Source organism: Stylophora pistillata, chromosome 11 (assembly GCF_964205215.1).
Source record: "Stylophora pistillata chromosome 11, jaStyPist1.2, whole genome shotgun sequence".
NCBI lineage: Eukaryota > Metazoa > Cnidaria > Anthozoa > Scleractinia > Pocilloporidae > Stylophora > Stylophora pistillata.
The window spans coordinates 11,808,329-11,828,332 of NC_142529.1; the positions used below are offsets into that span (position 1 = coordinate 11,808,329).

General features: G+C 39.3%; 2 protein-coding genes and 4 pseudogenes across 7 annotated transcripts in view; 1 reads left to right on the plus strand and 5 right to left on the minus strand.

Moving 5' to 3' along the window:
* Positions 1-2,024: 2,024 nt before the first annotated feature.
* On the minus strand, positions 2,025-5,378 carry LOC111326826 (uncharacterized). Of its 2 annotated transcripts, none has more exons than XM_088738461.1 (7): positions 5,206-5,378; positions 4,917-5,034; positions 4,499-4,584; positions 3,674-3,772; positions 3,537-3,581; positions 3,098-3,208; positions 2,025-2,706 (listed from the first exon to the last, which is right to left on the minus strand). In XM_088738461.1, the coding sequence occupies exons 1-7, from the start codon at positions 5,281-5,283 to the stop codon at positions 2,656-2,658; spliced, it is 588 nt and encodes a 195-aa protein (XP_088594587.1). In that variant the 5' UTR covers positions 5,284-5,378; the 3' UTR covers positions 2,025-2,655. The 2 variants fall into 2 exon arrangements, with proteins under 2 accessions (XP_088594587.1, XP_088594588.1); XM_088738462.1 differs by having other exon boundaries at positions 4,917-4,988; positions 5,206-5,351.
* Positions 5,379-5,994: 616 nt separating this feature from the next.
* Positions 5,995-11,686, plus strand: LOC148720063 (uncharacterized; annotated as a pseudogene).
* Positions 11,687-14,033: 2,347 nt separating this feature from the next.
* LOC148720064 (uncharacterized) lies at positions 14,034-16,081 on the minus strand (annotated as a pseudogene).
* On the minus strand, positions 15,984-16,914 carry LOC148720065 (uncharacterized; annotated as a pseudogene).
* A 65-nt stretch (positions 16,915-16,979) lies between these two features.
* On the minus strand, positions 16,980-17,926 carry LOC148720066 (uncharacterized; annotated as a pseudogene).
* Positions 17,927-17,966: 40 nt separating this feature from the next.
* The window catches only part of LOC111326805 (DNA repair endonuclease XPF), a 37,455-nt gene continuing 35,417 nt past the window's right edge, over positions 17,967-20,004 (minus strand). For 2 of the 5 annotated variants that reach the window (XM_022930882.2, XM_088738222.1), the window contains exons 32-34: positions 19,888-19,983; positions 18,931-18,974; positions 17,971-18,381 (exon numbers count right to left, since the gene is read on the minus strand). In XM_022930882.2, coding sequence (XP_022786617.2) covers positions 18,213-18,381; positions 18,931-18,974; positions 19,888-19,983 — 309 coding nt within the window. In that variant the 3' untranslated portion in view covers positions 17,971-18,212. Of the gene's footprint in view, positions 18,382-18,930; positions 18,993-19,887; positions 19,984-20,004 lie in introns of all 5 variants that reach the window. The other 3 variants (XM_088738221.1, XM_088738223.1, XM_088738220.1) reach the window with 2 other exon arrangements.

Below are 20,004 nucleotides of genomic sequence, written 5' to 3' on the forward strand. Positions count from 1 at the left end.
ATGTCTTCTAAATTAAAAAATGTCGCACTCTTCTTGAGGATAACGATTTGCTTTCTGCTGTCTCGACCATTTGGTTCCAAATAAATATATCGCGATCACTTCCAGTTTGTTCCTCAATGCAAGCCATTGTTTTGAATGACGCAAAAAGAAAATAAAAAGTTGACCTTGACTCTTTGTCTTTTTTTTCCTTCGCGGAAATAACCGGTTCTTATTTATCAGTTAAGCCTGGCCATAATTAATGAAAACTTGAAACCTTGCTAATGACAACTAAAATCCTCGAAGACTCCTGGCCTTGTAAATGGTTATCTACTAAAGCGAGAAAACAAGAGATTCATGACCAAATCACACCGCTCGGCCTTTTATAAGATTGCAAGGATCACCGGGTGATTAAAAAAAATTTCAGGAATTATTGCTGGTGAGTCCTAGCAAGGCAGCAGCCTATTCCTTACATTAGCGTAAAAAAGCCAAAATTGGTCGAATGTAAGATGTGAGACATGCGCAGTCGCTTGCGTTTTTTATATACGGGGTGCTTGTGATGACATCACGTAAACTACACGTGGAAATATAGATCGATTTCGAGCGTGTACAGTGCTTGTGGAAGTATCTATCAAAGTCATGAACGGTTTAGGGATGACTCTTGAGGAAGGCAAGAGATATTTTCGTGTTTGGCTGCTCTGTGTGACTGAGACATTTTTGCTGATTTGCGAATGGGGTGCCAAGATATCGATCAAGTCCTACTTCATGGAGAATAATTTTTTCATGGTACATTCAGCAGCAGTGAAGTGTTAGGCAAAAATGCTTTCATTCGGAGTAAAGTGCCAACAGCAGCTTCCTGTTCTCAGGAGAAAAGAGAGGAAGGTGTGAAGGCAGCCTGCTTTATGCCGAAAGCAAAGTTATTCACGGTATCCGTCGCCCGTTATTCACCGTTATTCACCGTTATTCACCGTTATTCACGGTATCCGTCGCCCGTTGAATTTGATCATTGGGTCAAACTTTCTGCCCGTTGAGGTAAATAATTCCACCAATGAGTTACGTTTGCCCGTTGAGGCGAAAGAAAAGCTTGCAATCATAGATTCAAAACGTGGATCGCTCGTTGAAGCTAACCGTTTCAACAAAATGTGGATTGCTCGTTGAAGCTAACCATTCAACCGGCAAACTCAAATGACTGTTTGGCCTTTCAGACTAATCATAACATTAGTATCTCCCCCAAGCTCTGAGGCCAGCACCGACTTTCACATTGAAACTTCTAGTAATAATTAATTGAATGAGGGGAGTGTAAATTGGTCGGAAATAATATGCATGGTTTTAAATTTGAACCAGCGCACGGCGAAAGTTTCATTTGAAATCACAAGCATTGTCATTCAGTCAGGCGAAAGTTTACACTTCATCACAACAATGTTGAAATAGCACAATTTCCGAGGTTTTATACAATATCAGTATTTCATTTTTCCTGCGGTCAGTTTAAAAAATCGAGAAATTAGAATTCAACCTTACTGTTGACTGTTTATTTAGGAAAAGAGAGTTTTCTTCATCGATAAAACCGTATACCACTATTATACGGTTTATATTAAAAAACTGGGGAGAAAAGGGGAAAATGTATTGTCGCAGAAATTTTAGTTTCATAGTGGCATTTGAACTTCCCAAGGCCTCAATATAAAGGACTTGTTAGATTTTTATCCTGCAAGAGTCGCTAGTCTTCTGATGCCAATTAACTGCCAATGGGGAGGGGGAGGGAATCATAAAAAAAAAGTTTAAGAGCCCAATGGGGGAATCCGGTAAATTTTATCATGACACAACCAAACTCCTCCCACCCCTCCCGGGAAAAATATTATGACTCGTTCCTAAATACCAAATATTTAATTGGTTCTTTGAGTTAACGCCCTGGGGAGAGGGGACAGTGCCGATTTTCTCCGTTCTACGACTCGTAAATTCAGAGTTTCAGAGCTCTACCTGAACTTAATCTATTGTAATATCAAGAGCAGTTTTTTTAGCCTCGATTTTCAAAAACATATGAAAATTAACAGTTAAGATTACTAAAAGAAGTTTATTCCAGGGCTATTGCCAATAATACGATTGTAATGCAAAACATATAGGCCATCTTACTTGTACAAAATACATCTGACATGATGGAGACCCTCTTTTTTAGGGGAAAACGGAGGGGGGATCACTCGTCACCAACAGAGTCTAGTGCGGAAACAGAGCCCTATGGGGGATCACATGAATTTCAGCGGATCTCAATAGGGTTAACCCTAATCAGGTAACTCTCATTATGACACACTCCTCCCCCCTACCCCCTCCCCCTGGGAGATAGAAAGTGACTGGTACCTTAACCCTTTATCTTCCAAGAGCTGATTGTTAATTCTCCCACAATTCCTTGTAAATTGGTGACGACGATTTGATGTCACATTAAGAGACATCAACTTCCACCTGATAAGTTTTCGCATTCTCATTACCTGTTTGCTGTTTACATGTGTATCACTTTTAGGAGTGATTTTGAATGGGTTAATTCTACTTTCGATCGATCAGAAAAAAATGTTCACTGCATTTGAACAGAGTTGAACTCAGTTCGCGTTAGATGGCCTTTTAAATAGTTACAGATTGAAACGATGATCAATGATCACATAGGTCGGTCACATTTTCTTTTTCTTGCTGATTTTACACTGTGCCCTTCTGGGATACTGTGTATGGAGGGGGTCCCATTGCAGCCTGTGAAATGACAAAAAAAAACCACTTTAATAAATTATTATAACTTGGCTCGCTCAATAATATTCTAATATGAAATGAAAGTGAAAAAGTAAGGAATAAGAAGGACTCTTAATTGAAAATTTGATATATTTGTCTTCTCTGTAGTTAACTCAGTGCGAGCAGGCTCTCATCGGAAGCGTGACACGAGAGGCGAGGACCGCACGTTTAGAGCCTGCGCACGCGAACGATGAAAGCGCGAGAGAGGTTCTCAAGCAGTATTCTAACAGACCTCTTGTGTGTTCAATTGGCCGGCCGGCTTCAACTCTTTTGTAAATTTTGTTCAGTAACACAAAAACGATTCTCAATGAGGAGATGGTCATGTAGTATTAAAAAACAATGGAAATGTAATTACCATCTGAGTTTGATTGCCTCTTCGCAGAGGGGGAGAAAATCCTGCATTCTTTCCCGATGGATCTTCACGAAGGGCTTCGATGAACGAATAAACCACCACTATGAAGTAGATCTTAGGAAAAGGAGGACATGAGGTAAGACCCAGGCCACCGTCAATTTACGAGTGAGAAGTTAGTTGAACAAGAGAATTGAGTGCTTTTCGATCAAGTGTGGTGAAACAAAGTCCAAAGTAATCATGACTACCAGTCAGAAGAAAGGAAATTTCCTTTAGGAGCCAACGAGAATTAAGAGTAAAAAAAGGGCTAGAAAAGGCAAACGGCTAAGTCATGATTGGTTTTGATTTTGCATCTGAGCGAAGTAAGACAAAACCATTCCAATCTCGAGTTTTTTAGCTTTCGACTCTCAAATAGAAATTGCACGAAGACTGAAACAGAACCTACCGACAGCAACCATCCAAGGCTGTAAATAAATAAAAAGACGGCAGACTGCAACGTAGAAGGAAATAGAGATCATGTTAAGTTTGTTGAAAAACTATCTACTAGCACTTCATTGAAAAAAGAAGCTTGTTTCAATTTACCACATTTCCGATGGAAATATAAAATATGATCTCCCCAAGTATGAAAAAGAGCTCGAAGATGTTCCACCCAAGCCATGGAAATGCCAAACACCTGTCACCCTGAAACGGAAAAGAACGATGATCATTGACGTAAATTTACAAATAAATAAATATCAAAGTCAGCGCTCCAAGCTGCGATTGTTTGGGTCGCCATGGCAAGAAAAAAGGAAAAATCGGCGACTGAATTTAAAGGCAAAGGCGCCAATATTACGATTTGTTTGGCCGTTACACAGCCAGCTCTAATAGACATTTTTGTCATTTTGTGTTTATGATGTTCTGTTAATTTGAGATAATCGTTCGAGTACAATACTTTCAATGCCTTTCTGGTGCACGATTGGTCTAGAAAACAAAAGAAAACATCCCACCCCACTGTTATTTGACATTTTCCCGTGCTTTGCAAGTTGCAAAAATATTTGAGGAATGATAAACACAACAGGCTCCATTTGGCACGAAGACGTGCTCGTAAATTTAGCTTGGACAATATCGGAATAGATGATATCCACGGACAAACATCCGTGCATATCATCACGCCGACAGCAGACTATTGTTTTATATATAATACATAAAAATGTAAGAAAAAACGAACAACTGAAACTTGCAAAAACAATTCAGCGAAACACTGAGCCAATCTTAATTATGCATTTCTGTCCTCGAAAAGCCGTTTTCGTTGCATAATCTGCTGACTAGTTTTAAAGAATTATTATGAACCTCCGAGACAAATTTTTATCAAATTATTTTCAGTAACATGCTAAAATCACGTTCTTGGAACTAGAGACTTGGACGTACTGAGTCACAGGATCCCAGAAGCATCAGGATGACCAGCAGTGAGATGACTCTGAATGCGAGGCTAGCATAATTCAGTCTGACGATTGCTTGATTTAGAGTTGATCATAAAAAAAAAATAAAGCAATCAGTTAACCAGTCAAAACATAACCAGAAAACGAGAAAAAAGCTTATACTGCATGGAAGGGTACTTTTAGCTGAAAAAGGTTTTGACATTTCTTTATACTGACATTAGTTGAACATTCATTTAAGTTCACACAAGATCACGAGCAATTAATTCCATTGAACAGTATTTATTTAAGAGGCTAAAAAACCCTACAAATCTCAACCGATTAATCTCTCAAATGAAAATAGTTTCGTTCCAAACGCGTGTCCTCTCTATCACATTTTAACGGCACAAGACAAAACTAAGTTGTAATACCAAGAAAATGCTTTCCGCTGTAAGGCAAATTTTGGCTGAGTTCGTCGGCGTTCTTCTCTAGTTCCTTGTAAACTGTAATAGAATTAACTCCTTGATAAATTAAATATACTGATCCAATCTGAAATATAAGCAAAAGCGCAACCACAGACCAGATTTAATATACCACATCAAATATAAATTGAATGAAGGTTTGATTTTCAAACTAAGCTCAGTTATTTGTGATAGGGAATTAATGAAAGAGAGATCAGTCGCATGTTTCAAACATCGAAACATACTGGATTGAACTCACCAGGCATAACATTGCGAGAATCGCAACACCTGTGCGAAGACTGCAGCCGCAACAAAAAGTTTTCACCAAAACTGCCATTGTGGAAAATAAGTTGATGCTACCCTTACGAACGTCAAACTTAACTGAACTGCTTCGAGTGTAACTGGTGTATGCTTTTAAACCTTTGGCTTTTGAGCGGATGCGTTTAAAAATTCCTTATGTAAAATACCTTAAATTCCCTATTCCTTCCTGTATATCGAGACAGAATATACTAGCTCGTCGATCAATTTCTACTTTCTCATTTCCCATCTTGTTGACAATGTATTGTCTTAGTGAGAGGAATTGCCCATTGTTTACTTCTAGTAGCTGGTCAAAAGATTAAGTTGCTGGAGATGTCAGAGAAATAAAACGTGCTACTGGTCTACCGTTGACTGTTGATACTTACAAATTTCCGGAGTCAAAACGTGCAGATGAAACGATTGTGAAATTACGAGCGTGCGGTAATTTCCGTAGATCAAGGTCAGTAAAAAAAAAGCTATGATGATGTCACTATAGCTTTATTTTTGCTATGCAAGATTTCTGGAGAAGCTTTTCCTACAATTTTCAACATATTCAATCTTATAAGCGATTAAATTTGATTTTAGTTGTAAACAAAGGTATTTAGTATAAAGTGCGTAACCGAAATGAGTAATCTCTAATTTATTACATCACGAGCACCTGTAAACAGATTTGAAGAAAAACAGGAAAAATATTCCGTCTCCGCTGAGAACTGATTTACTTAAGCGAATGAACGTGTTTGCGGTTGGTAGCTTCAGTGCGTTGTATCAAATGACGTCTGGTGAGAGAAATAAATATTCTGCCTCGTCATCACACGCACTACGAAGTCACGTGAGAAAGCACCAGCTGCTCAAGTGGTCAGTGCACTTCCCGCCTTGCTCGAGTCGGTCAGCACAAAAAACAGGCGCGGTGTTAGAACAGTTAATTGGAAAAATTTTCTCAATTTAGCCGTGAGGTACATTAGAAGGTGTCTACGTACCAAACTGGAAGCAAAAAAAAAAAATCGTCAATAGAGCTGAAAATGACAGAATCTCAACTTGCTGAAAATGGCGCTGCGCTAAGCAACAGCGAGTCAGCCATCGTCGCGGCCATCAGTTCCATGAGCGAGCTGCTAGTTTCTTCCATCGCTTCACTGAAGTTTACCATGACTGAATCCCTCGGTCAGATGAAGGACACCATTGACCACCTCGCAATCGAGGAAGGTTCTTTAGAGGAAAATGCTGAAACTGAAGAACAGCTAAAAATAGCCGCCTACATGGACCAACGATCCACAGAGCAGTCGGACAAAAACCAGCAACCTGTGTCCGCATTGTCAAATAGTGGGGCTAAAAAGCCTACAAGTTCTCAAACAACTGAGCAGAGCATTAACACTCTGATAAATCAGAGCTCTGAATCTCAGCGTGATGTTCCTGATGGGGAAATTGACCTACTGTCAGGCATTGCAAACGATCTCAAACTTGATCAAAAGAAGGCTCCTGCTATAAATGAACAGATCGCCAAAATTGTCCATGGCTTAATGAGAGAAAAGCTTACGGACGAAAGTTCTGACGGCGACACAGAATCGCTATAATACGCCAGAAAACTGTGAATGTCTCACCAGCACGAAGGTCAACCATCTCATTTGGAATAAACTTAAACCAGACACGGGGGTCTGCTGATATCAAGTTGCAACGAGTGCAATCCAACCTTGTCAAAGGGCTCATTCCTGTAGTTTCTATGGCTGAGAAACTTGTGCAGGCACGGGATAAAATTCCCAAAGATGCCTTGGATGCCCCCTGATTTAATAAGAGCGGCCACTGATGCCATTGCTCTGATAGGTGTCGCTAATTTCGAGTTAAACATGCGGCGCCGGGAGAACATCACGTCCGAGCTAAACGAAGACTACAAGCATTTGTGCTCCAGCTCGGTCCCATTCACAGACTTCTTGTTTGGCAATGATGCCGATTTGTCTAAACAACTGAAAGATCTCGCGGAAGCGACCAAGGCTAGCAAAAAGCTTAACCCCAAAGTGGAAGGCCACAAAAGCAATGGATACAGAGGTTACAAACAAGCAAAGTCCAAAGGATTTGGCTACAAGTACTCCTCGCGTGGTTCAGGCACTCAGATCAATAAACATTTAAACTGGAAAAGGCCTGGCCCCCCTTACAACAAAAAGGACGAGGGGAGGAGTTATTTTCGAGCTGGTAGATTGCAACAATTTGTCCCAGCAAGCAGAGATATAACTGACGACCCAGAAGTTTTAGATTGGGTTGAGCACTGTCATTTAGAGTTCGTAGATGATGTATCCCCAGTACAGGAACTGGGTTATAAGGTCATTAAATTCAATGATACCGAATCTGCTATTATAGATTCTGAAATTGTTAAACTCCTTAATAGAGGTGTAATTGTGGAGTCCCCTCACTCTCAGGGAGAATTTGTATCATCCATTTTCCTTAGACTCAAAAAGAATGGAGTGGACTACAGGATGATCCTAAATTTAAAGGAGTTAAACCAGTTCATTGTTTACCGGCACTTCAAAATGGACTCACTCAAGACAGTGACAGATCTAATGACCCAAGGATGTTTTATGGCATCTGTTGATATAAGAGATGCATACTATACAGTGCCAATTGCCATAGAACATCAAAAATACTTGAAATTCATGTGGCAGGACAAATTGTATCAATATACCTGCCTACCAAATGGGTTGGCATCCGCCCCTAGAATTTTTACTAAACTGTTAAAACCAGTGTTTAATGTACTCAGGCAAAAAGGTTATTTGTCATCCTCGTACATAGATGATTGCTACCTTCAAGGAGCCTCAGACGGGGAATGTTATGAAAATGTACTAGAAACTGTTATGTTGCTCAGGGAACTTGGGTTTCCTATTCACGAAGAAAAATCAGTGCTTGTACCATCTCAGGTCTTGACATGCCTGGGATTTGTACTTAACTCAATCACAATGATTGTGCAGCTTACTGAGAGCCGAAAGGAGAAACTGGAAAATGCCTGTCTCAACCTAGTTAACAAAGAGAACTGCACAGTCCAACAAGTGCCAGAGGTCATTGGGCTGCTAGTGTCAAGTTCGCCAGGGGTAGAACTTGGCCCTTTACACTATGGCAGTCTTGAAAGAGATAAATCTAATGCCTTGAGAGAAAACAAAGGCAACTTTGGGTCTTCGATGACCCTCTCCCCCAGTTCTAGGGCAGAACTCAATTGGTGGATAACTAATGTGGACACCTCAAACAAACTTATTTCTTATTGTGAACCAGAACTCCTCATTCAAACTGATGCCTCTACCCATGACTGGGGAGGTGTGAGGGGAGACCAGAGAACAGGGGGGAGGTGGAACCAACAGGAAGCACCCCATCACATTAACTATCTAGAATTATTGGCTGTACTCTTAACGTTAAAGGCTTTATGCGGAGAATGTGCTAATTTGCACATTCGGGTTCAATGTAATAATACCACCGCAGTTTGTTATATCAACAATATGGGTGGCTCAAAGTCCCCCGACTGCAACTCAGTCACAAAACACATATGAGACTATTGTGTTAAACATAACATTTGGTTAAGTACCTCACATCTGCCAGGATGTGAAAACACTGAAGCAGATAGAGAATCTAGGCACTTTAATGACCATACTGAATGGAAGTTAGAGTAAAAAATATACCAGTCAATAACCAAGCGACGTGGTCAGCCAAGCATTGATTTGTTTGCATCTCGCTTAAATAAACAATGTACAGTCTATGCCTCCTGGAGGCCTGATCCAGATGCACTGTTTGTTGATGCATTCTCTGCCAACTGGAATACTTTCTTCTTTTATGCTCTCCCTCCATTTAGTCTGATTGGGAAATGTCTGGAAAAATTGAAGCAAACAAAGCAGAGGGAATACTGGTGGTGCCCTTCTGGACATGTCAAAGCTGGTATCCCAAACTGATGCGACTACTTGTGGCTCCTCCACTGATCATCACACCCAGGGCAACACTCCTAACACTACCAGGATGCCAGAAACTTCACCCACTGAGGAAAAAGTTGAATCTGTTAGCATGTCATTTATGCGGAGACTCTACAAAAACAGAGGCTTTTCTGAAAGAGCAACCAACATTGTCTTGCAATCCTGACGCCAGTCATCCCAGAAACAGTATGATGCCCACATCAGGAAATGGCTTTTCTTCTGCACTAAAAGGCAAGCAGATCCTATTTGCCCTACTATAGGTTTGGCTGTGGAATTTTTGACAACCCTTTATGATGAAGGATTGAGCTACAGCAGTATAAACTCTGCGGTGGAGTGGAAACGCCCTTCATGTTCCAGATATTTTCTTCACCCCAGTTTAAAGGCATTGAGTGCGCATTGTGGCCTTCCCTTCTATCACGTGACCGCCATGTGCGAAAGTACCATACAGGGGCAAACAGACCATTCCAGTGGAAAAGACGCCCATCTCCACAAGATGCTCTCTCCCGTCCTGGACTGGAGCCTGGAGTTCGAGTTGCTGCAGTATCAGTATGACCTTAACGGCCCGAAAAAGATATTTCCGGTGCTTGGTCTAAACTGAAATTTGGAAGAGTTGGTGAAGGACACGAAAATGGAAAAAAATGATGCACGAAAATTTTGATCTCAAGGGCACTTTAAGAACGAGTCTGTAAGAATCAAACATCTTGGGAAATGAAAATTTTCAACCCCTCTTCAAATTTTGCATGCAGTTAGGCACTCAGGGGGGATGCAAAAAAATGCCCTTTTCAAAGGTTACAGCACTTTTTTTGCCATGGTAACAACGGCTGCTTGTTCGAGGCCTGGGGCTGCATTTTCAAACAAAAACATCGCAAAAAAGGGTAAAATGTTTATTTCTCTATCTCAAACTAAATATAACATTACAGATTGGTACTTCTAGCATACACATTGACATCATTCGTCTTTACTTTGATGCATTCAATTTTCCCTGGGAGTGAATGTGGACACACCAATAGATTATTTATCTTGGTACAGTTTTGGTCATTTTTGCTGTAGGGTAAAACAGGGAAAACGTTTGTCTAAATTTCTCCAAAAGTACACCGATTCTGGAACTGAAACTAAGTTTGCAATAATATTCTAGTTTTTAAATATGTAAATATCTCTGCGGGCCGGCCCCTACTTTTCATGGTGGCAACTCGCGAACGAAGCTCAAAAATCAGATATTGCATAAATTGGCAATGTTTGCATCTAATGTTCTCAACAACAAACGTTTCAGACAAAGGAAAAGTGCAAGAATTTCAAAGAATGTTATCTTCTGAGCAATATCCCGAAGAGCAATCTCGCCTCCAGCTTTAAAATTTTAAACAAATTGATCAACCTTCATAGAGGACTACCCAACGTGACTACAAACATGTACCTTAAATCGTGTGCATATCATCCACATTCCGAGTACTGTACCTTCTTTCATGGGAATTTTAGCAATCCAAAATCGTCTGACGATACACTGTTATACTTTTCAGTCATTTGAAACATGTTCAAGTTGGCTGATTTACACGAAACTATCGTAACACCGGTCATTTGACATTAACTAATACGTTATCACGCTGGTGTGACGCTGGATTTCTCGATGAAGTTTCCATCAGGTCGCCCCAAAGAAGACGACAAATGGACATTTTTCGATATTTCAGCAGATTTCCGCGCACTTGGAAGTAAAAACAACCAAAAGAAAAAAACCTTGATTGAACGTTCGTAATCACTAACAGTGAGAGACTGAGAGTATAAATCGCAACTTGTCAGCGGTAGTACTATCTGTAAAACCCAGTTGCTACAATAGCAATCTGCATGACATAGAGCCTGTCTGCACTAGCAAACAAAACTAAAATTATCCCGAGAAAATCAAAGGATAAATTTTATCAAGACAAATTTTTGTCTCCTCTGTTGCATCCGCACTAAAAGTTTCGAAGCTGTCAAAGCTGTCAAATTCGGTCAACAGCCAAAAATGACACCGATACTACATTCCATAGTAATTTATTCAATTAAGCTTTTCCTTTCCTGTTACTTCGAGCGGGCACTTTTGGATCTTGCGCCACCTCTACTGCTTCATTGTTGAACTGGTAAAGAGGCGACTGGATAATCACTCCACCGTTGTAACTTGCCCCAACTGCCTGTAAATTGTTCCCTTGATAGTCCTAAGGTGGGAAATTCCAGCGCCTAACCTGCTCATAAGAGTGGCTGCTTTACTTTTCGAGTGGATTTAAATTCAAGTTAAAATGATTCATCTTGATTTGTCTGAATTAGCAAAATCGGCGAGTTTCGCAACGAAAGACGATTACTGCAGTCTTTTGGTAAACTGAACTCAGTTCAATTACCACACTGGTGTTAAAATGATCGACATGTTTATCACGGTTTTGTTTATTTATTCGATTTTGCCAAGACATTATCCGGGACAACTTTCGTCGGCGATTTGTTTGAAAAACTGTCCGCCTCTATCAAAATTTGTCAAGTCGCGACAAACCATCCACACTTGTAAAGTGTTGGTGATGACAGGAAATTTGTCTAAATAAACATGTTTTTCGCTAGTGCGGATAGGCCCATATTGCCCCTTCTTCCAATGAGCAGGCTCGGGCAGTTGTAGTTTCTGGGTGACAGGAACTGAGATATTTCGAATCATCTGAAGATTGTAAGAAAACTGTCAGAAAATTTGCATAAGATATGACAACGAGAGACTGACTTATCACCGCCGCAGTGCAATCGAGTAAGTCAATGTTTCCTTCCATGTCTTGATAAAGAAAAAATCAAAACAAAGTTCGTAATAGAAGATTCAATGAAATCATAATGTCATAATTCCACCTTTGAAACTACTCATTATCCACACGCAAAGCGTAACTCGTAACTGGAATGAAACTCCCCATGGTTAATATGTAATCTAGATTGCTTCAGGTTCTACGGGAAAAAGAACAGCGATCTCATCACGTTTATTTTCCTCAATTTTTTTTTCCTGGATATCTTTTATAAGCTTAAAGAAAGATCAATATAACGCAATCTTCCAGTGATTTTCACGACAGGAAGTCAAAGGTTTCTTTAATTTCCCCTGAGGTGGCCGGCTCACCAGGAAGAAGGAGATCATTCGGTCCATCGTTAGTCTGTGGAGATTATCAAGCTATTGACTGAGAAGATTTTGTCCGTTGGTTCATCAGTAACAAATTTGTACTCCTTGGTCCGTGCGACACCGAAAAAGGAACCTTTGTAATTTTGCAGGCATTTACTATAGCATTTTATCAAGGAAAAAGAAATCTCAAGACTCAAAGCCAAAATACTGTTCAAGCATGTAAAAAATTCCTTGAAAAAAGCTAAATTTGTGGAAAATTATTGTGATAAAATCCCCGTTCCATTTGCTGTTAAAGAGGGGATACTAAGTTCAAAATCTCCACTTTGTGATAGTTTTTCGTTTTTCATATAGTACTATCGCTGACAAGTTGCAATTTATACTCTCACTCTCAGTGTTTACGAACGTTCAATCAAGGGTTTACTCTCTTTCTTTTAGTTGTTTTTATTTCCAAATGCGTAGAAAATCTGCTGAAATATCGAAAAATGTCCATTTCTTGTCTTCTTTGGAGCGACCTGATGGAAACTTCATCGAGAAATCCAGCGTCACGCCATCGTGATAACGTATATGTTTATGACAAATGACCGGTGTTACGAGAGTTTCGTGTACATCAGCCAACTTGGACATGTTTCAAATGACTGAAAAGTATAACAGTGTATCGTCAGACGGTTTTGGATTGCTAAAATTCCCATGAAAGAAGGTACTGTACTCGGAATGTGGATGATATGCACACGATTTAAGGTACATGTTTGTAGTCACGTTGGGTAGTCCTCTGTGAAGGTTGATCAATTTTTTTTAAAATATTAAAGCTGGAGGCGAGATTGCTCTTCGGGATATTGCTCAGAAGATAACATTCTTTGAAATTCTTGCACTTTTCCTTTATCTGAAACGTTTGTTGTTGAGAACATTAGATGCAAACATTGCCAATTTATGCAATATCTTATTTTTGAGCTTCGTTCGCGAGTTGCCACCATGAAAAGTAGAGGCCGGCTCGCAGATATCTACATATTTAAAAACTAGAATATTATTGCAAACTAAGTGCGTAGTTTCAGTTCCAGAATCGGTGTACTTTTGGAGAAATTTAGACAAACGTTTTCCCTGTTTTACCCTACAGCAAAAATGACCAAAACTGTGCTAAGACAAATAGTCTATTGGTGTGTCCACATTCACTCCCAGGGAAAATTGAATGCATCAGGTAAAGACGAATGATGTCCCTATGTATGCTGGAAGTACCAATCTGTAATATTGTATTTAGCTTGAGATAGAGAAATAAACATTTCACGCTTTTTTTGCGATGTTTTTGTTTGAAAATGAGCCTTAAGGCCTCGAACAAGCAGCCGTTGTTACCATGGTAACAAAAGTGCTGCAACCTTTAAAAAAAGGGCATATTTTTGCATCCCCCCTGAGTGCCTAACTGCATACGAAATTTGAAGGGAGGTTGAAAATTTTCATTTCCCAAGATGTTTGATTCTTACAGAGTCACGTTCTTAAGCGCTGAAGCGATCTTCAATGTGGTTTCAATTACTATAGACTAAGAAAGACTAATGGGGTAGAGTTTGAAAGAAATTGTACATTTTTAACCGACATGCACCTAAGCGCTTTTATAGGCAATGCTTCTTAATTTAGAATAATGTCTACTGAAATCGAAAACTTCGCGTAAATAAAACATTGGACTGCGCCACGCGTGGCTTCGAGACCTTAGATCGAGTTTTAAATATACGAAACAGAAGCAAACAGTCGTGCTTTCATCGGACCTTGGAAATTGAAGATTCAACATTTTTTTTTTTTTTTGCGGTTCGTTCACACAATAATTTTCATTTTCAGTTCTATTAAAAAAAATCATACGTTTTCTATTTGAACTTAAGGTGGCTCTATATAGTATTTTACAAGGCTTTGGGTATTACATATGCATGAATAATTCAGTCTCCCTTGGCAAATGTTTATCTCACAGCACTCGATAGAAGATCAGTAATGAAAACCCACAGCCTTAGACTATATGTGGAAAACCCTTTCAGAACCTCAAAGCTGTTGCTATGGCAACTACTGCAAGGAATGCTTGGCTTGCTTTTTTGACCTAACTGACTTCTAGACGGTGTTTCTCGGTTTCTACGCGGTGAATTTTCTTTGTTTTTGGGGAAACAGAGTTAACATCCAAGGAGTTTCAACTGATAAAGCCACAAGAAAATCTGTACATAATTTTCGGAGTAATTCGCAATTTTCATTTTTGACATGTATTACATTTATGTATGTATAAAATTCGATGATTTTTTTGTAAGAGCTAGAAAAAGAAAAATCCCATCCATGTGCCAATTTTCAAAAAAATTCACCGACTGGGACGCGCCCAATATGCGCCTTTAGATCACTCTAAAACCCTTGTTTTTTGTGACGTCATCAAAACAGAAATTCTACAAGTTACGGTAATGCGCATGCTCGCGTCGCTCTTTCTTCAGCTCGTGCCAGTTGAAACTCCGAGAAATCGATGCGTACTTTTCCCCACCACGGCGAAAAGTATACCTACGTGTGAAAAAACATATGGAAATGCGTGTTAACTTGTAGTTTCCTCCGATGCTTTGAAGTGTTCAAAGATCTTGGCTAAAATACGGGTTGTTTTTGTTACTCGCGGGGCTTTGCAAGTTGTTGAAGATGGAGGCAGAGACAATACGCTAACAAGCCCTTTTGCTCCGAACTTCTCGAAAACAGTTTTGAGATCTCGGTGTGAAATGCCACTTCCGGCTATTTTTTCAGCAATATGTTGTTTGAAGGGAAATTTCGCGATTGTTGGATGATGAAGAGTTCCTCGGAACGTCTGCAGGAGTTCGTAGTGACGATCAAGGCATTTCATGTCGTTTTCTGCGTACTGTCTTGATGACATGTTTTCTATCAACATGTCCTCTGAAATGTTCAAACAGGAGTCAAAGGCTTTTTTTCTTAAAGCTTTAACATCCTCCATTGCATCGTGTGCGGGGAAAGGTTCATGGAAAAGTGTCTGGTAAATGGATTGTTGATTTAATTTAACTGTGGAACCATCCGATGAGACCAGAGAGGGATGTTTACGTTTGACCAAGTTCTTCATCACAGGGAGAGTGTCAGAAAAGAAAACATTACGACAGGAAAGTTTTTCACAAAGTTGATGTCCACCTTGACGAAGAAGGGTTGGAGTATCGAAAACCCGAGAGTTGTGCCCGATTAAAACAGTATAAATATTATTATTGCTTTTCACACGCCTGACAGTTTTCTCCAAGAAGGTTGAAAGTTCTCCAGTGACTTTCCAAGTGACGCAGTTTCTACTGGTTGATTGTCTTTTAACAGGGTCCTGACTCCTCTGACTGTTCGGACACTTAAACCATTTGCCCTTGTAGCACGAATTTCTACCTCCCTCAAAGGAAATATATAGATGTTGAAACAGTGCAAACCTGATTGATCAACTGCTGAAAGTTGACATATTTCTGCAGTTTTTCCGCGCGTATTTGTTTCAATATCGTAAATTACGAAATTGTAAGCAGTGTTTTTGTCATAGGGAAATTTCTCCATCACTGGTCTGATTGTTAATTCAGGAATGCATGTTTCAAAGGTTTTCAGCTCCTCACTTGAAATTTTCAAATTGATGATGTCAAATTCTTGGATCAGTTTTGTAAAATCGTTTGGATTAAGGTTAAGTCCTATTCCACTTTGGTATGTGTTTCCTTCTTTAGCTCGTTTTTTACCTTTAAGAGTTAACTTCTGCTTATGTAGTTGAGCTCTTTGGCGTTTGAAATTAATGCTGGTTTTTCTAAGTTTGTCATGGGTAGCCTTGTGATCCATCCTTTCAATGTGGCTGAAACAGTGTATACCAGGTTCAATGTTGAGGCTCTCAAGTGTTTGGCTAATGTACTGATATCCAAGGTTTACTTGGGAGATGCTACAGGCCACTCAGAAGTCATTACTTGCACTTGTCCTATAGTATCTAATTTTGGGACTTTTTAACCCTATAACACTGCGTAAGGCCCCGTTTCTCTGCAAATTTGCCTCAGGTGATAACTTTGTAACCACTACATCAGTACAATATTCATCAAAAATTCTCTCCAAACCTTTCCTCAAGTCATTACCATAGAGATCTTTGCCATAGGGTAAGTCAGAGTGTTTGTAGTTAATAGGGTCTTTCTTGGCACCACACTAGGATTCATTGCAATTTGTGTGGTTTCCAAAGGAGTGTGGTAGAATGCCTTTTAAGGATTTTTGACTGTCCACTTTTCTACTGGAGAAGGGACATTCTCTTTTATATGTGCAGCTGTTGTGGAGTCTTCATCTCCAACAAAAACAGATAGTTTGACTCTAGAATTTAGGCTTTCAGTAAACAAATGGACTGCTGCCATAGGCTCCATTGCCTTTGATGATGCTGTATGATTGAGTCGACAGTTGGGTTGCATGGCTTCTTTTTCGGTTTTTCTAGCATTTGCGCAAACCCTGCAGGATTTTGTTCTTATAGTATAATCCATAACCTTCCCATAAGTTAAACCCATGACTGCAGCTTGACCAGTTGACGAGTTATGCTCCTTTCCTGGTTTTTGCCAACCCATGTCATATGAGCAGGGGATATTGATGCAGCTTTACAGCGCTGACAACATTTCAATGAACTTCTCAAAACATACAAGTCCATAATTCTACTTTCATGTGGAGTGCAATTTTCCTTCTTTGTTTCTTTCAGATTAAAATCAATATATGTACATGATAATGGTAATTTTATTATTAGGTTGTAACTGTAACCAAACATTTGTTGGAATTTTAAAATGAAATGTCAAAATGTTTAGGTGTAATCATATTGACGAAACAACTTGCTATGAACTATTTGTGGTATAATACAAAAATTCTATTGGAAAATTCATTACTTGATGAGGGAATTCCGCATTAAATTGCATGCAAAAACCGATATCAAGTACAATCTAAGGCGGAATTCACGAGTGAAGTAGTGGATTTTTGCAATTCCACGGTAAATACCTCGCTTTGTTAACCAATCATAATGCGAGATTTTATTCAATGATGCGATTCAAATTGAGAACAATTTTTAGAGCAAAGAAAGACTTAAAGAAGCACTTTTCTCAAAACTTTTAGGTGAATTGCTTGGTGCCACGCATAGTGAAAACAAAATTTAAACTACACCTGACTTAAATGGGTTTCTCTTTTTTTCGGTGGCGACCAATCTTCTACCATTCCTTTAAAATCTAATTTGCTCTTTGCCCTCCACTCCTTTATCCCACGATTCCTGTCATCCACGTTTCCACTTCGAGTGGGTTTCTTTTGTGAAAACCGACCCCTTTCGTCGCGCATTGGTGGTTGTTTTTCCCGTGTCAGTTGCACCTCTGGAGACACTCCAGCTGTTTTCAGTGTATCATCGCCCATGGAGCTCAAAGCGAAACATCCAACCATAAAAAGTGCACCGTGACCACGCTGCGACTTCCTTCGCGTTCGATGACGACTGTCTACCCTCTCTGATATCGGCGCAATAAATGCTGCGAATTGACTCCTCAGTTTAACCACGTCAAGAGAAGACGAAAGAAGTGTATTTTCAAACACATTTTTAGGAGTTTGTAAGTGGAACACGACTCGCGATAAAAGTCTCGCCGCCATGTTTATTTTTGTTTTTCTTTCAAATACTCGCGCGCTCGCGCCATTCGTACCCATCCTTCGTGCGCCGAAAAAACTATATAGAGCCACCTTAAACACGTCGTTTTATTGAATTCTGAGTAGGATCCCCTGGACCCATTCTATTTACGAAAGCAGATCGTCAAAATACTAGCAGCAATTCTTGCCTTTCTTAACTCGACCCAGCTTTCCTGGTTCTCGTTTACATATATCAAACAGGGACTATCTTAATCAAGATTAACTTGCATGACCTTTTACCAAATTGTTATTTCCTTTATTTCCCCTATACATACTATACTACAACGGCCAGGAATTTCATCTTTTCCCTTTCAAGGAAGTTTTTGGCTGCACACGGCCTTTGTTATCGGCGTGAATAAACTCCCAGAGTTGTTTCGCACTGTTCGCATTTCCCAAAATATTTGCAAGCCTTTCCTGTGGTAGTTTGAAAAGTTCTTGGACACTGTTCACGTTTCTCATAACAGATCTGAAAAACACGTAGAAAATAATAGACAATGTTTTTTTCACAGAGCAACAAAGGATTTCAGGATGGGGTCCAAAATGTCCTACACAACTTGGTGCTGGGCCTAAGAAAAGCATTTCAGAGTTCCTCTGATAAATGTACGTATAATTACAATTTGAGTTTGAGAAGTCATGTCTTGCATAGGACCACCACTCAAATTAAGATACAACTTCGAGAAAACATTAAGATTGGAAGATATATCGCAATAACAAACAAAACTGCCAAGCTCTTTGATGAAAAATGAGAATGCCCTATATCAAATATACCCATCAGGGTCTCAATATGGCAAATTAATCTACCTCATTTGCGTCAATGTTCTCATTTTCTTTTACATTTCTACATCAATAGCGTCAAACATTAATTTATTTGTTTATCTTTTGTATGTTTATTGCACTGTAAGTGTTTTCTATGAATAAATTAAATAAAAATTATTATAACAAAAAAAAAACAAACAAACAAACAGACAAACAAAACACAAACATGTCATTTAATAAAGAAAATTAAAAGTTTTACCTATAGTTCTTAAAATTTATTCCAGGAAGCTTTAAAATGAAGTCCTTGAAGAGAAAAGCAAACTAAATCAAGAAAAAAATTGCAACGTTCAAGAAAAAGGTCTAAATATAAAACTAATTAATCGAAATGAAGGCAAGAGAATTCATTGTTTTCGAGCGAAACGCTACTTTCAATTCCCTTTTATTTATTATAACCAGTAATCTACTCGAAAAGACTTTTAATTCCCTTTAAGCACTAAGTCAGAAGCCACTATCAGAAATCTTGATACGACACAAACACTGTTTTAATCGTTGTTTCAGGACAAACAAACCGTCTGAAAGTCTTAATGCGGTCAATCTTCTTTGTCTTCAGCAACTGTTTCGTCTACGTAATTTTCTTAAAAAAAACTTTCCCTAATTAATTAAGAAAGCAAGAATGTCTGCTTGCGATTGTATTAGTAAATTATTTCCCTACCCATAAGAAAAGCGGATGTGGCATACTTTTACTTCAAAGCGTATCTTTTTCCTCCCGGCTCCAATAAGCATTAAATTTAAGTGAAACATGACTTCGCAGTACATTCGCCATTCTAACGTTACTTGCAAGCAAGCCGCATTGCTATTCACATGAGTGATTTTAGCATTTCTACAGGCCACGGTTCAAAATCGATCCCAAAAGCTCCTGTTGAGCACGAGTCGATCGCAGTGAAGTGAAAATAACACTATTTATTCGAGAAACATGTCTTTTCTATCTCGCATCTTATTTTCGACCTCTACCTACTGTACCATTTAGACCGTTAGCTGGTATCCAATGCTTAAGCTAGCCATGCTTTTACCTCGTTTAAACGGTCCTGTTACCCGAGGCTTCTTGTAAATGTTGCATCTCAAGCGATTCCTTACTTCTTAAGGCCGACGACAAATAACCATAAAAATCTATGGAGTCTGAGACTTACCCTCCAACTACAGAATTTGACTGACTTACCTGTGGTCCTATGTTATATGTAACTTCTGAGGCAATTGCTGTAGAGTCAGAGCCCACAGCCATGGCTGTGCCGGCATCTGGTTCCGGATATTTTGCCTGGAAGATAGAAATACACAG

Excerpts from the sequence above, each read along its gene's own strand:
- LOC111326826 (XM_088738461.1), bottom strand. The coding sequence starts at position 5,283 with ATGGCAGTTTTGGTGAAAACTTTTTGTTGCGGCTGCAGTCTTCGCACA. Across the intron at positions 5,035-5,205 it reads TTCTCGCAATGTTATGCCTG|ATTGGATCAGTATATTTAAT; the intron begins GTGAGTTCAATC and ends CTTATATTTCAG. Across the intron at positions 2,707-3,097 it reads GAGGCAATCAAACTCAGATG|GCTGCAATGGGACCCCCTCC; the intron begins GTAATTACATTT and ends GTCATTTCACAG.